The 14282-nt window shown below is 38.5% G+C and overlaps 1 protein-coding gene across 2 annotated transcripts in view; it reads left to right on the top strand.

Annotated features, from left to right (window-relative positions):
• LOC150080765 (uncharacterized) overlaps positions 1 to 14282 on the top strand; it is a 207154-nt gene that overhangs the window by 165168 nt on the left and 27704 nt on the right. For both annotated transcript variants that reach the window (XM_090381159.1, XM_090381158.1), the window contains exon 13: positions 208 to 265. In XM_090381159.1, the coding sequence (XP_090237285.1) occupies positions 208 to 265 (58 nt within the window). The remainder of the gene's footprint in view (positions 1 to 207; positions 266 to 14282) is intronic.

Here is a 14282-nt window from a genome sequence, read left to right as displayed (position 1 = left end):
GTAAACCAATCATAGAATACACACACTTCACAGACTTGATACATAAATGCTTCATGTCTTTAGTTGCCTTGTTAAAATATATAAATCAAACATCCATCCATCCCTCCCTTATTATAGCATGTTTACAATACACAGATTGCTTTTGTATAACTTATAAGAATTAGTTTCTTGTAGCAGCCATTACTGATTTATATTTTGATTGAATAGGTCCTTGAAAAGATAGAAAATGTTAAAAAAGACCTATCTATGATTGAAAGAGTGAGACGTAAGTTATCTTATATATCTTTTATGCTCTCAACAATTTTAATTCTTACATCTTGGCTATTTTTGCCTTATTGTTTTTTGTGTTTATTGTAGTCACCATTGACAGCAAATAAAAATGAACATGCCAATAAATATTTTTTTCCAATAAATATTGATCTTTATAAAGTGATCTTTTGTATGATATAGAAATTCATAAACGATATAAATATCAGTTTATTTATGCCAATCCTTCTGCTAACCGAGCAGCAGTGCCATCAGCTCTGGCAGACTTTCTCATCAAAATATCTATTGCATATTAATTAATTGTCAGTTTGGGATTAGTGGTTGTTTCTTTCCACCTTCCTAAATATCCAGTCTTGTGTGAGTAGTTTAAGAAGTCCTGTGGACAGTGCAGTGTTGAGTCCATTTGGTGTGACATAAACACTGGAAAAGGGAAAATAAGAGTAGCAGTGTATTATAGGCTTAATGACTGATGAGTACAACAAACAGTTGTGCAGAGAAATACAGTGGGCCAGTAAATCTTGCAATTGGAGATTTTAACCTTCCAGATATTGATTAGAACTTGTGGGTTGGTCACTCGCACACTAACAAGACTTTTGTGGATTTATTGGAGGATTGTTTTTCTACAGCAACATGTTCAAGGGGCAACCAGAGGGAGCAATGTTATTGATCTGATTATTAGCAGTGATTATTCATGCATTAAGAATTTGCAGATAAAGGAACCACTAGGTGACAGTGATCACAGTGTAGTGATGTTGGATTTACTTAAAGATGTAACTAACATCAAGGGTAAAGGGAAGGGTTTTTGCATTCATAAAGGTGACTTCAGTGGGATCAACTGATGGTGTTTAAAACAGCAAATTCTAAATGAAATGCCTTCAAGGAATTAATCTTGGAAGTTACCAGGCTTTTCATACCAACTAAGAAATACTGATCAAGATTTAGACCTAAATGGATATCAGATGAACAAATTAGGCTCATGGCAGAGAAAAAAAATATGTGGGATACATATAAATTATCAGATGACACAGAAGCCTGTGGCAGATATAAGCTAGTCTGTAACCAAGTCACAAAAGAGGTTAGACAAGTGAAGGATGATAATGAGATATCCTTGGCAAAGGATGCAAACAAAAACAAGAGACTTCTTTACTTCTGTAAACGCTAGAAGGAAGGGGATGAATCAGATTGGTCCACTTGGTGTCGATGATCCTGCTCAGAGAGCTGACAAACTGAATGAGTATTTTGCATCTAAATTCACGCGAGGAATTCTGTAAGGAAGAGAGGACAGAAATTTACTCAACTCTAACAGAGAGCTAAATGATATTTTAATAACAGAGTGCAAAGTGGAGTAGAAATTGTTGAAGTTAAACATAAAAAAGTCACCTAGGGTGGATGGAATCTATCCAGTTATATTGAAGGAGGCAGTGAGAGAAATAGGCAAACCATTAGCCATAATTATGAGAGCATTCTTAGATTCAGGAGAGTTCCCCATGGACTGGAGATGTACAAATGTATCCCCAATTCACAAAGGGTGACACAAATAATTATAGACCTCTTAGTTTGAGGGATATAATGAATGCAGAACTGGAATTTTGGGAGTACAATGTGTACAAGAAGGATAAACAGGACGGGAAGGGAGAAGGGGTTATGCTATTAGTTAAGAAACACAAAATCTAAGGAAGTACAGCCAGTTGATATGGCTGGACAGTGAAGTGCCTAGTCAGTTTGGTGTGACATAAATATTGGGAAAGCAAAATTGAGAGTAAGAGTGTGTCATAGGCCTAATATCTGTGATGAGTATAATGAACAACTGTACAGAGAAATAGTGGGCCAATAAATCAGTGTCTTATAATGGGGATTTTAATTTCTCAGATATAGACTGGAATTTGTGGGTTGGTCACTAGCAAGGCTTTTGTGGATTTATTGGATGATTGTTTTCTACAGCAGCACGTTCGAGAGGCAACTGGAGGGAGTAATACACTTGATCTGATTATCAGTAATGATTCTTCATGCATTCAGAATTTGTAGATAAAGGAACAACTAGGTGGCAGTGATCACAGTGTGTGCTGAAGTGGGATTTACTCAAGAGGTAACTACCAACAGGGGTAAAGGGAAGGGTTTTTGCTTTTGTAAAAGTGACTACGGTGGTCTGAAACAGTATTTAAATTTTATATGGTGGCACCAACTGATGATGTTACTAACAGCAAATTCAAAATGGGAAGCAGTCAAAGAATTAATCTTGGAAACTACTAGGCTTTTCATACCAACTAAGAAATATTGTTCAAGGTTTAGACCTAAATGGATGTCAGGTGAACAAATGAGACATGTGGCAGAGAAGAAAAATGCATGGGATGCATATAAATTAACAGGTGACACGAAAGCCTACGATAGATATAAGCGGGTTTGTAACCAAGTCACAAAGGAGGTTAGGCAGGCCAAGGCAGAGTATGAGAAATCCTTGGCAAAGGATGCAAAAAAAACAGCAAAGAGTTATTTACTTAGGTAAACTCTAGAAGGAAGGGGATGAATCAGATTGGTTCAACTGTTGATGATCCTGCTCAGGTAGCTAACAAACTAAATGAGTAATTTGCATCTACATTCACACATGAGGACTTATTCAGGGAGGGGAATGCCAGAGGTGAATTAAACTACCAGTGAGCTAGATACTTTTGTAATAACAGATCAAAGTTGAAGATAAACATAAGAAAGGCAACTGGGGTAGATGGGATCTATCCAGTTATATTAAAGGAGGCAGCATATGAAGTAAGCAAACCCTTAGCCATAATTATGAGAGCTTGCTTGGACTCGGGGGAGGTACCCATAGACTGGAGATGTGCAAATGTGACCCCAATTCACAAAGGAGGATCGAAGGGTGACATAAGTAATTACAGACCTGTTAGTTTAACTTCTGTTCCAGGGAAATTAATGGAGGCACTAGTTAAAGAAGCACTGCAAGGTCATCTAGACAAGACTTCAGCTATAGCTCAGACACAGCATGGATTTGTTAAGGTGAAGTCTTGTCTGACCAATTTGATTGGATACTATGATGTGGTCACAAAGGAACTGATGCAAAGAATAATTTTGATATCATATATTTAGATCTTAGAAAGGCTTTTGATACCATTGCACATGGAAGACTGCTACACAGATTTGAGCAGTGTGGCATTGGAGGAAAATTGCTGCTATGGATAAAGGGATAGTTCAGTGGGAGAAAACAGTGGTAATCAATGGACACTGCTCTTCGTAGACTAATGTTATTAGTGGAGTCCCCCAGGGTTCAGTGTTGGTTCCATTGTTGTTTTCTGTATTTATTAATGATATTGATGATGGTATATCAGGCTTAATGTCCAAGTTTGCAGATGATAGACAGGTCAGCAGGGTTGTTAATGACACTAATGACAGTATGCTGCTGCAATAGGATCTAGAAAAGTTGAGCAGATGGGCTGAGAGGTGGAAACTGAAGTTTTACATTGACAAATGTAAAGTACTGCATATGGGAAGCAGTAACCCCCCAAGTGATGTAACAACTGTGTGGGACTTCACTAACAGTAGTAGAGAATGTAAAGGACTGGGGTAATTGTGCAGGCAGATATAAAGTTTTCTGAGCAGTGGAGATGGTCTGCAAGAGTATCTCATTGTGTCTTGTCGATGATATACAGGAATTTTTGTAGCAGGGATAAGGAGGTGATTATCTGCCTTGTAATAAGGCTGTGGTTAGGCCACACTTTATACAGGTCTGGAGGCCTCATTTTAAGAAGAATGTAGAGCTGCTGGAATGAGTACAGAGAAGGGCAACAAGATTAGTGAATGGAAGAAAGGGTTGCTCTTACAAAGAAATGCTTAAGTTTTGCAAATTACGGTGTCTGGAGACTAGGCACCTGCAAGGTGATCTGATTGAGGTGTTAGAGGTGATTGAGGTGATTGATCTACCTTGAATGGTGTTAGCATGCTCAATGCTGATGGGATTCTTCCTCTTGCTCAGAATAATTGCCTGTGAGGATATAAATTCAAATTGAGAAAAGACAGATGTAGGATAGATGTGTGGAAGTTTACCTTTAGACAGCAGGTGGTTGATTGCTGGAAAAAGTTTCCATCTGTCTTTGTAGAAGTTGATATCTTAAATAGATTGAAGACAGATATAGACAAACATTTGGAGCGAGTGATTGGGTGAAATGAGATGGGGTTTTTTTTGGCTGATTCTATATAAGCTTGCTTTCTTACATCATGTGCCTTTGCTAATGGTAATGCTAAGATAATGGAATCACTTGTTAAAGAAATGTTGCAGGATCATCTAGACAAGGCTGCAATAATAATTCAGACATACCAAAGGTTTATTAAAAGCAGCAAAAGTCTTGTCTGAGTGATTTGATTGGATGATAAAAATAATTTCGATATCATACACTTGGATTTTGGGAAAGCTTTTGATACTGTTGCACGTGAAAGACTGCTGTACAAATTGGAGCAGTATGGCATTAAGGGCAAGTTGCTGCAATGATAAAAGGGTGGTTGAGTGGGAGATGGCAGAGAGTGGCAATAAATGGACACTGCTCTACGTGGACTAGTGTTATTAGTGGAGTTCCCCCAGGGTTCAGTGCTGGGATTGGTTTTTTTGTGTATTTATTAATGAAGATATGTAAGGCTTAATGTCCTATTTTGCAGATGATACAAAGTTTGGCAGGGTTGTTAATGACAGTAAAGACAGTATGACACTGCAAAGGATCTAGAAAAGTTAGGCAGATGGGCTGAGAAGTGGCAACTGAATTTTAACACTGACAAATGCAAAGTACTGCATATGGGTAGCAGTAACCCCAGAGTAATGTATCAACTGGGTAGTACTACACTCAGGGTAGTGGAGAATGAAAAGGACCTGGGGTTAATTGTGCTGTCAGATATGAAGTTCTCTGAGCAGTGTAGACAGGCTGCCTGAGTAGGTCATGGAGTTTTGTCAATGATATATAAGAATTTTGCTAGCAGAGACAAGGAGGTAATTATTCCTTTGTATAAGACAATGGTCAGGCCACACCTTGAGTACAGCATACAAGTCTGGAGGCCTCATTTTAAGAAGGATGTAGAGTTTCTAGAAAGAGTACAGAGAAGCACTACAGGAGTAGTGAGGGGAACAATGGGGGTGCTCTTACAAAGAAAGGCCTAAGTTCAGCAAATTGCAGCATCTGGAGACTATGCATCTGCGAGGTGATCTGATTGGAGTGTATAAGGCATTGAATGGTTTGAGTAGGCTCAATGCTGATGGGATTCTTCTGTTTTCTCAGATTAAGAACCTGAGTCAGAATAGATTCAAATTGAGGAAAGACAGTTGTAGAATAGATGTGTTTGCCTTTAGCCAGCGGGTAATTGATTGCTGGAACAGACTTCCGTCTGTTGTTGTTGTGGAAGTTGACTGCTAAAATAAATTTAGGCTGAACTTGGCAAACATTTGGAGTGACTGGATGGGTGCAATGGGAACGTGTTTGTTTTTTTTTTTTTTTTTGTGGCTTATGCTATATAAGCTTTATCAAAAAGCCTTAACTAATGCTAAGTCACAAGATGTTTTTCTGAAGTTTTTTTTTTTTTTTTTTTTATAAAGCTGCGAACACAAAAGGTATTAGAACCCACATTATACTTAGTACCATGTATATGGATTGCAGGTTGAGAAGGCAGAAAATACTTGAATTTCTGTAGATTAATTTTCAGGAAATACATATGAAGGAAGATTGAGCTTTTGAAAATGGTCTCCCATATGGTATAAAAATTCATACATGATATAATAAATATCAGTTTACTAAAACAGAAGTAAAAGGGGTAAATGAAGAAAAGTTGGTTCTATGAGTTTAGAGTTGAAAAGTAGGCCAAAAGGGTGTTAGCATTTGTGGTGCCTGAGGCAAAACCTTGTAACTGCATGTAATTCATATTGTTTCTTGACATACACATATGTATATGCAGTAGCATATCTAGCAGCACCTATTTTAGGTGATGTCTGTGGCAAGTGCTTAATTTGTGCACCCCTAGCACTGTGCCTGAAAGTGGACTGACTGGTTGAAGCACATGTTAGGACTGGTTTGAAAGAGAGTGGAGGAATTACAGAAGAACAGTGACCATGGAAGTATCTATAGAAAAGGCATACAGCAAATTTGAAATTTGTAAAGAGTGAATAGTTGTTTAGGAGAAAATTGATGCTGAGACAAAAAAAAAAAAAAAAAAAAAATAGCTGTTTTGGATGCAGAAGAAGCAATATTTGTGATGTGCCAAAGAAGTTAGGTTAATTCCTAGTAGAGATATCTAACCTCATAATTACATGAAACAAACTGATAAATGTGGCACTACAATTTATGTTACTATTTCTGCTTCACTGTTTTAAGTGTGTTTTACAGTTTCATTGTAACATAAGCAAATATTTATTATCGGATGGTTGCCACTACTGCTACAGAAGAAGGGTACCCTCCATTTTGTGCTTATTTATTACTTAAAATGGTTTCTTATGTTTATTATTATTTATTTTATTTGACAACACACTCTAACTTGTGTGCATTCTAATTCTGAATTTTTGCAAATTTAGATTTTATCAACTTGAAAAGAGAACTAATTCTTCTTCTTTATCTTTGCCTTCTTCCCACGTTTATGTGGGGTCTGCATTTCCATCCTTAATTCTTTTCCTCCATTACTCCCTATCCTGGGCTTCCTTTCCTCCATCCTCTCTTTTAAATCCTCTGCCACCTTGTCCTTCCATCTCAGCTTAGGTCTCCCCCTCTTCCTGTTCCCTATCACCTCCAACTTTTCACACCTCTTCCCCACATACTCTTCACTTCGTCGTTCCACATGTCCAAGCGACCTCAATGTGATTCCTGAATTTTTTTACTCAGAGGCCCACCTTAGCTGTACCTCTGGTGTACGGTTAAGGTGGGGTAAAGATTAGTTCTCTGAAAAGAGAACTAATCTTTTGTGTTTATATTTTATTTTTCCCACTCATTTAGAAACTCATTTTAAAAATTGCCATCATTGACACTGAAAATCATGGTGTCAATGATGTACCAAAGAAGTTAGGTTAATTCCTAGTAGAGATATCTAACCTCATAATTACATGAAACAAACTGATAAATGTGGCACTACAATTTATGTTACTAATTCTGCTTCATTGTAGTTTCATTTCAGTGTTTTACAGTTTCATTTCACTGATGTTAGACTGACTTCTGTAGTTATCCACTTACTTGAATCTTAGTGTCAAATGATGCAAGGAAACAAGCTTCTGCAGCAGCAGCAGCAGCAAAAAAAAAAAAAACCTTCCAACAATTTGTCTAAACCTTTGTTTGTGCCAATGATGAATTACTTTATGGCACATCTATCCTACAACCATACTTTTTCAATTTAAATTTTTCACATTATATGTGTTGTCAGAGAAAGAGTAAATATGCCATTTGATTTATGCAATCCATTTAAAGCCCTAAACACTTCAATCAGGTATCCTGGCACATTCCTAGATTCCAGGTGCTGCAATTTGCAGAACTAGTCTTTCTTGGTGAAAGTACCCTTTTGTGTCTCTATCTTGTTATTTTTCTCCTTACCTGTTACAACAGATCCACAGCATTCCTGAAATGAGGCTTCCAGACCTGTATGCAGTACTCAAGATACATCTTAACCATTGCCTTATACAATGGTATGATCATTTCCTTGTTCCTACTAGCAAAATTTCTGTATATCATTGACAGAATCATATGAACTGTCCTAGCAGTCTCTCTGCACTCTTCAGAGAACTTAATATCAGACTGCACACTTATCACCAAATCGCTTTCATTCTCCACCAACCTGAAGGTGGTCATCCAACTGGTGTGTTATTCTGGAATTACTGCTGCCCATGTACATACTTTGCATTTATTGATGTTAAACCTCAATTGCCAGTACTCAGCCCATCTGCCTAATTTTTCTTGGTCTTGTTGCGCTCTGCCAATGTTGTATCATCTGCAAACTTGGATGTAAACTTGATATGACTTCATAATTAATAAATATTGAACCAATGAACCCAGAGAGATTCCACTAATAACTTAGAACCACTTGAGGTATTAGTGATGCATTAAGACTTATAATATCCAGAGGGATCTCTACTGGGTCCAGTGATGCCTTCATAATTAACCTTAGTGGTTCAGTGTTACTCCTAAAATTATTGTGCATATACGATCAATTTCAGGGGCCTTACTTGCCTCTAGGCTCAAAGGTTTTTCTAAACATCATCTATAATTTCAGTATTGCTGATTTTATGTTGCTCAGTGCAACTCCCACAGCCTTTCCTCACTGTAAAGATCAATGTAAAGGATCCATCAGCAACATCAGCTGAATTATCTAAGATATTGTCACACCTATTACACTATGGTCGGATCTTATTCGTTATTGATGTTTTTTGTGGATTGATGTCTTTTGAGGTTATGATGGATATCATGGCGAAATCCAATCTTTCTTATATTTAGAGGATACAGCTTTAAAACAGTGTTTCCAGGCCGGCCACTAGATAGTCCACCAGACTGAACCTAGTGTATAATCTTGCCAGATAGTGACTGGTGGGAGTCCAATTAGTGTGTATACATGGGGCATTGTCGAAGCCAAGTTATGTCAAGCAGTTGGGTATATCATTGCTATGTTTATGCCATATCCAAAAATTTCATTACTCCATACAACATGTCCTCGCCAACTTCTACTACTCTATACATCATGAATTGTCAAACTAGCTTATCTGATAAGTTTGTTCTATGAATGAGGAAGTGTTTCTTTCGAAACAATTCCTCATTCATTGCACAAATATACGTGGTCTCAGTTCTAATCCCAGTGATGTTCATTTCCACTTAGTCTGCCAAACCTCATGTACTTTTTTCTGACAGAATCCCAGTTATCATTTGATCCACTGCTTATCTCAGTTGTTCAAATTATTCACTGTATGATTCCTTTTTTCTTCAAAGGTGGTACTTGTGCATATGTCCATTCTGATATTCCCTGACAGAGAGTTAGTAATTTGGAATCTCCTCTTTTCTATCTTCTCTGGCTTAAAATCTCTTTACCACATTCTGTCAAATTCATCTGTTGCCTCTATCGTTCTCCCAGCTCCACTAATCACTTGGAACTCTGACTTCCTCTCTCTGAAACTTCACTTTCTCCAGTCCAAATTTCCTAACAGTGAGGTAATTTTTCTTGGTGATTGTAATGTTCAAAACTCCAGCTGATTGAGATGCTGAGGCTTTTGCAATTACTAATGACCTCTGGTGATATTCTGGCTTATGTTACCCACTTATGGGCAAATTCAGTGGAAAAGTTTGGTGAAATTCAAGCAATTGCTCTTTACATTTCGTAGGCTTTTGATTGTGTTCGGCATAAAGGTCTTCTAAATAAGCTTCAATCTTATGGTTTAACAACTGTTTTTTTCTAATTGAGTATCCATTTTTCTCTCTGACGAAACTTCTCTGCCTTCTAACTTCTCCACTAAAGCAAGTATTCCCCAAGGTTTTTTCTCCCACTTTCTTCCTCCCACTCTTTTCTTTCTCCTACTCTTTTTTTCTTGTATATAGTAGTAGTAGTAGTGGCATGTGATGCAAGAAAGCAATTGTATGAGCTTATACAGCATCAGCCAAAAAAAAAAAAAAAATCACACCATTCCCTCCAAACGTCTGTCCAGTTCCTCCTTAAATTTATTCAACCTATCAACTTCCACAACGACAGATGGAAGTTTGTTCCACCAATTAACCACTCGCTGGCTAAAGGCAAATTTCCGCACATCTATTCTGCATCTGTCTTTTCTTAATTTGAATTTATGCCTCCTTAGGTTCGTAATCTGAACAAATAGAAGGATCCCATCAGAAATCAGCGTGCTCAACCCATTCAAGGCCTTATACACCTCAATCAGATCACCGCACAGGTGCCTAGTCTCCAGCCACTGCAATCTGCAGAACTTAAGCCTCTCTTGGTAAGAGGATCCCTTCATTCCCCTCACCAATCTTGTTGCCCTTCTCTGTACACGCTCAAGTAAATCTACATCCTTCCTAAAATGAGGCCTCCAGACCTGTACGCAGTACTCAAGGTGTGGCCTGACCATTGCCTTATACAGAGGGACAATCACCTCCTTCTCCCTGCTAGCAAAATTCCTATATATCATTGACAAAACCCCATGACCTGCCCTGGCAGCCTGTCTGCATTGCTCAGAAAACTTCATATCTGACTGCACAATTACTCCTAGGTCTTTTTCATTTTCTACCACCTTAAGCGTAGTACCACATAGTTGGTACGTTTCTCTGGGGTTACTTCTACCCATATGCAGTACTTTGCATTTGTCAAGGTTAAACTTCAGTTGCCACTTCTTAGCCCATCTGCCCAAATTATCTAGATCCTGTTGCAGTAGCACACTGCCATTACTGTCATTAACAACCCTGCCAACCTTTGTATCATCTGCAAACTTCAACATTAAGCCTGATATACCTTCATCAATATCATTGATAAATATACAAAACAACAGTGGACCTAACACCGAACCCTGTGGGACTCCAATAATAATATTAGTCCACGAAGGCATTGGAGGCAAATTGCTGCTATGGATAAAGGGGTGGTTGAGAGGGAGAAGACAGAGAGTGGTAATCAATGGACACTGCTTATCGTGGACTAATGTTATTAGTGGAGTCCCTCAGGGTTCATATTGGGACCATTATTGTTTTCTGTATTTATAAATGATATTGATGATAGTATATCAAGCTTAATGTCCAAGTTTGCAGACGATACGAAGGTTGGCAGGGTTGTCAAGGACACTACTGACACTATGCTACTGCAACAGGATCTGGAAAGGTTGAGCAGATGGGCTGAGAGGTGGCAAATGAAGTTTAACATTGACAAATGTAAAGTACTACATATGGGAAACAGCAACCCCAGAGCAACGTATCAATTCTGTGGTACTACACTGACAGTGGTAGAGAATGAAAGGGACCTGGGGGTGGTTGTACAGGTAGATATGAAGTTTTCTGAGCAGTGCAGACGGGCTGCAAGACTAGCTCATGGTGAATTGTCGATGATATATAGGAATTTTTCTAGCAGGGATAAGGAGGTGATTATTCCCTTGTATAAGGCAATGGTCAGATCACACCTAGAGTACTGTATACAGGTCTGGAGGCCTCATTTCAAGAAGGATGTAGGGATGCTGGAACGAGTACAGAGAAGGGCAACAAGATTGGTGAATGGAACAAAGGGGTGCTCTTACGAAGAAAGGCTTAAGTTTTGCAAATTACAGTGTCTGGAGACTAGGCACCATCGAGGTGATCTGATTGAGGTGTATAAAGGCTTGAATGGTTTGAGCATGCTCAATGCTGATGGGATTCTTCCTCTTGCTCAGAAACATCACCTGAGAGGGCATAAATTCAAATTGAGGAAAGACAGATGTAGGATAGACGTGAGGAAATTTGCCTTTAGCCAGCGGGTGGTTGGTTGGTGGAACAGACTTCCATCCCTTGTAGTGGAAGTTGATAGCCTAAATAAGTTTAAGGCTCAGGTGGACAGGTATTTCGAACGAACAGAGGGGTGAAGTGGAAGTGGTTATTTTTTATTTATTTATTTATTTATTTATTTTTTTTTTTTGGCTGATGCTGCATAAGCTTGCTTTCTTGCATCAAATGCCTCTGCTAATACTAAGAGCAGCACCCATTGATTACCACCCTCTGTCTTCTCCCACTTAACCATCCTTTTATCCATTGTAGCATCTTACCCTTAATACCATTCTGCTCCAATTTACAATAGTCTTCCATACGCAGCAGTGTCAAAAGCTTTCCTGAAATCCAAATATATAATATCAAAATTATTTTTTGCATCCAGTTCCTTTGTAACCACATCATAATATCCTATCAAATTTGTCACACAAGACTTTCCCTTAACAAACCCATGCTGTGTGTGAATTATTGCTGCAGTCTTGTCTAGATGATCCTGCAATGCATCTTTAACCAGTGACTCCATTATTTTACCCGGAACAGAAGTTAAACTAACTGGTCTGTAATTACTCGTGTCACCCTTCGATCCCCCTTTGTGAATTGGGGATACATTTGCACATCTCCAGTCCATGGGAACCTCCCCTGAGTCCAAGGATGCTCTCATAATTGTGGCTAAGGGTTTGCTTAGTTGCTTTGCCACCTCCTTTAATATAACTGGATAGATCCCATCCACCCCAGGTGCTTTTCTTATGTTTAACTTCAACAATTTCTCCTCCACTTTGCTTTCAGTTATTACAAAATCATTAAGTATCCTGCTACAATTTGATAATCTTCTGCCATTTTCAAACCTTAATTCCTCATGTGTGAATGTAGATACAAAATACTCATTCAGTTTGTTTGCTATCTGAGCAGGATCATCAACAGTCGAAACATCGATGTCAAGTGGACCAATCAGATTCATCCCCTTCCTTTTAGAGTTTATATAAGTAAAGAAATCCTTGCTGTTTTTCTTAGCATCTTTTGCCAAGGATTTCTCGTAATCTGCTTTTGCCTGCCTAACCTCCTTTGTGACCTGATTACAGACTGCCATAGGCTTCTGAGTCACTTGAAAATTTATATGCATCCCATGCATTTTCTTCTCTGTTACAAGTCTCATTAGTTCATTAAATAACCATTTAGGCCTAAACCTTGAACAATATTTCTTAATAGGTATAAAACTTTTAGTAGCATCCACGATTAATTCCTTGAATGCTTCCCACTTAGAATTTACTGTTGGTAACATCGTCAGTTCCACTGTACAGAATTTAAAAATTGTCGGAGACCACTGTACTCACCTTTACGGAAGCAAAAACCCTTTCCTTTACCCTTGATGGTAATTAAATCTTTAAGTAAATCCCACATCAGTACACTGTGATCACTGCCACCTAGTGATTCCTTTATCTGCAAATTTTTAATACAAGAATGATCACTGCTGATAACCAGATCAAGAGTATTACTTTCTCTGGTTGTCTCTCGAACATGCTGCTGCAGAAAACAATCATCCAATAAATCCACAAAAGTCTGACTAGTGTGTCAGCGATCAACCCACAAGTTCTAGTCAATATCTGGGAAGTTAAAATCCCCCATTATAAGACATTCTGATTTACTAACCCACTCTATTTCTCTGTACAATTGTTCATTGCCCTCATTCCAGTCATTAGGCCTATAACACACTCCTACTCTTATTTTTGCTTTCGCAGTGCTTATGTCACACCAAACTGACTCAACAGTGCACTGTTCATCTATATCAACTGGATGCACTTCTTTTGATTTTATGTTTTTTTTTAATTAACAGATAACACCTCCTCCCTTTCTATCCTGTCTATCCTTTCTGTACACATTGTACTCCCCAAATTCCAGTTCAGCATTCCTTATATCTGTGTGACACCACGTCTCTGCTATCCCGACAATATCTACCTTTGATGTCTTGACCAACACTTCAAATTCATCAAATTTATTTACTATACTTCTAGCAATGGTATACATGCTCCTACTCCTATTCCTAGTTACCCTAACACATCCCTTATACCCACTTATTTCAGTATGACTGCCATCCGTCCCTGAAACCCCCAACACCCCACGCTCCAGGTCGCTACTTATTCTAATAGAAGTTGTGCAAGAATCACTTTGACCTCGGCCTACGGCTACTGTTAAACTATTAGTCCTTGTATCCCCCCCAAGCTATCAGTTTTCCGACCCACCTAACACTGCCTCGATAGCATCAGCAAATATTCTTGCACCCTTTCTATTTAAGTGTATCCCATCCCTATAGAAGCAGTCTCTCCTGTTAACAAGTACAGTCCAGGCTGAAAAAAATTCTACCCCTTGAGCCTTGCACATTCTTTCCAGGGCCAAATTGATCGACAAGGCTCTCATCATATACTCTGTTCTATCGTGTCTGGGCAGAATTGCAGACACTTTCAAATTCAACCCTAATTCTCGGCTTTTGTTCAACAGTGAACTATACTTGTTATGTAATTCTGCCAGTCTCCTACTCTTAATATCATTAGTGCCAACGTGTACAACTATATCACCTTTTGTGCC

This window comes from Mastigoproctus giganteus, chromosome 9 (assembly GCF_048544385.1).
Source record: "Mastigoproctus giganteus isolate SK-2022 chromosome 9, ASM4854438v1, whole genome shotgun sequence".
In the NCBI taxonomy this organism is placed as follows: domain Eukaryota; kingdom Metazoa; phylum Arthropoda; class Arachnida; order Uropygi; family Thelyphonidae; genus Mastigoproctus; species Mastigoproctus giganteus.
The sequence above is the reverse complement of the archived record's forward strand: the minus strand, read 5'-3'. Positions and strand labels throughout refer to the sequence as shown.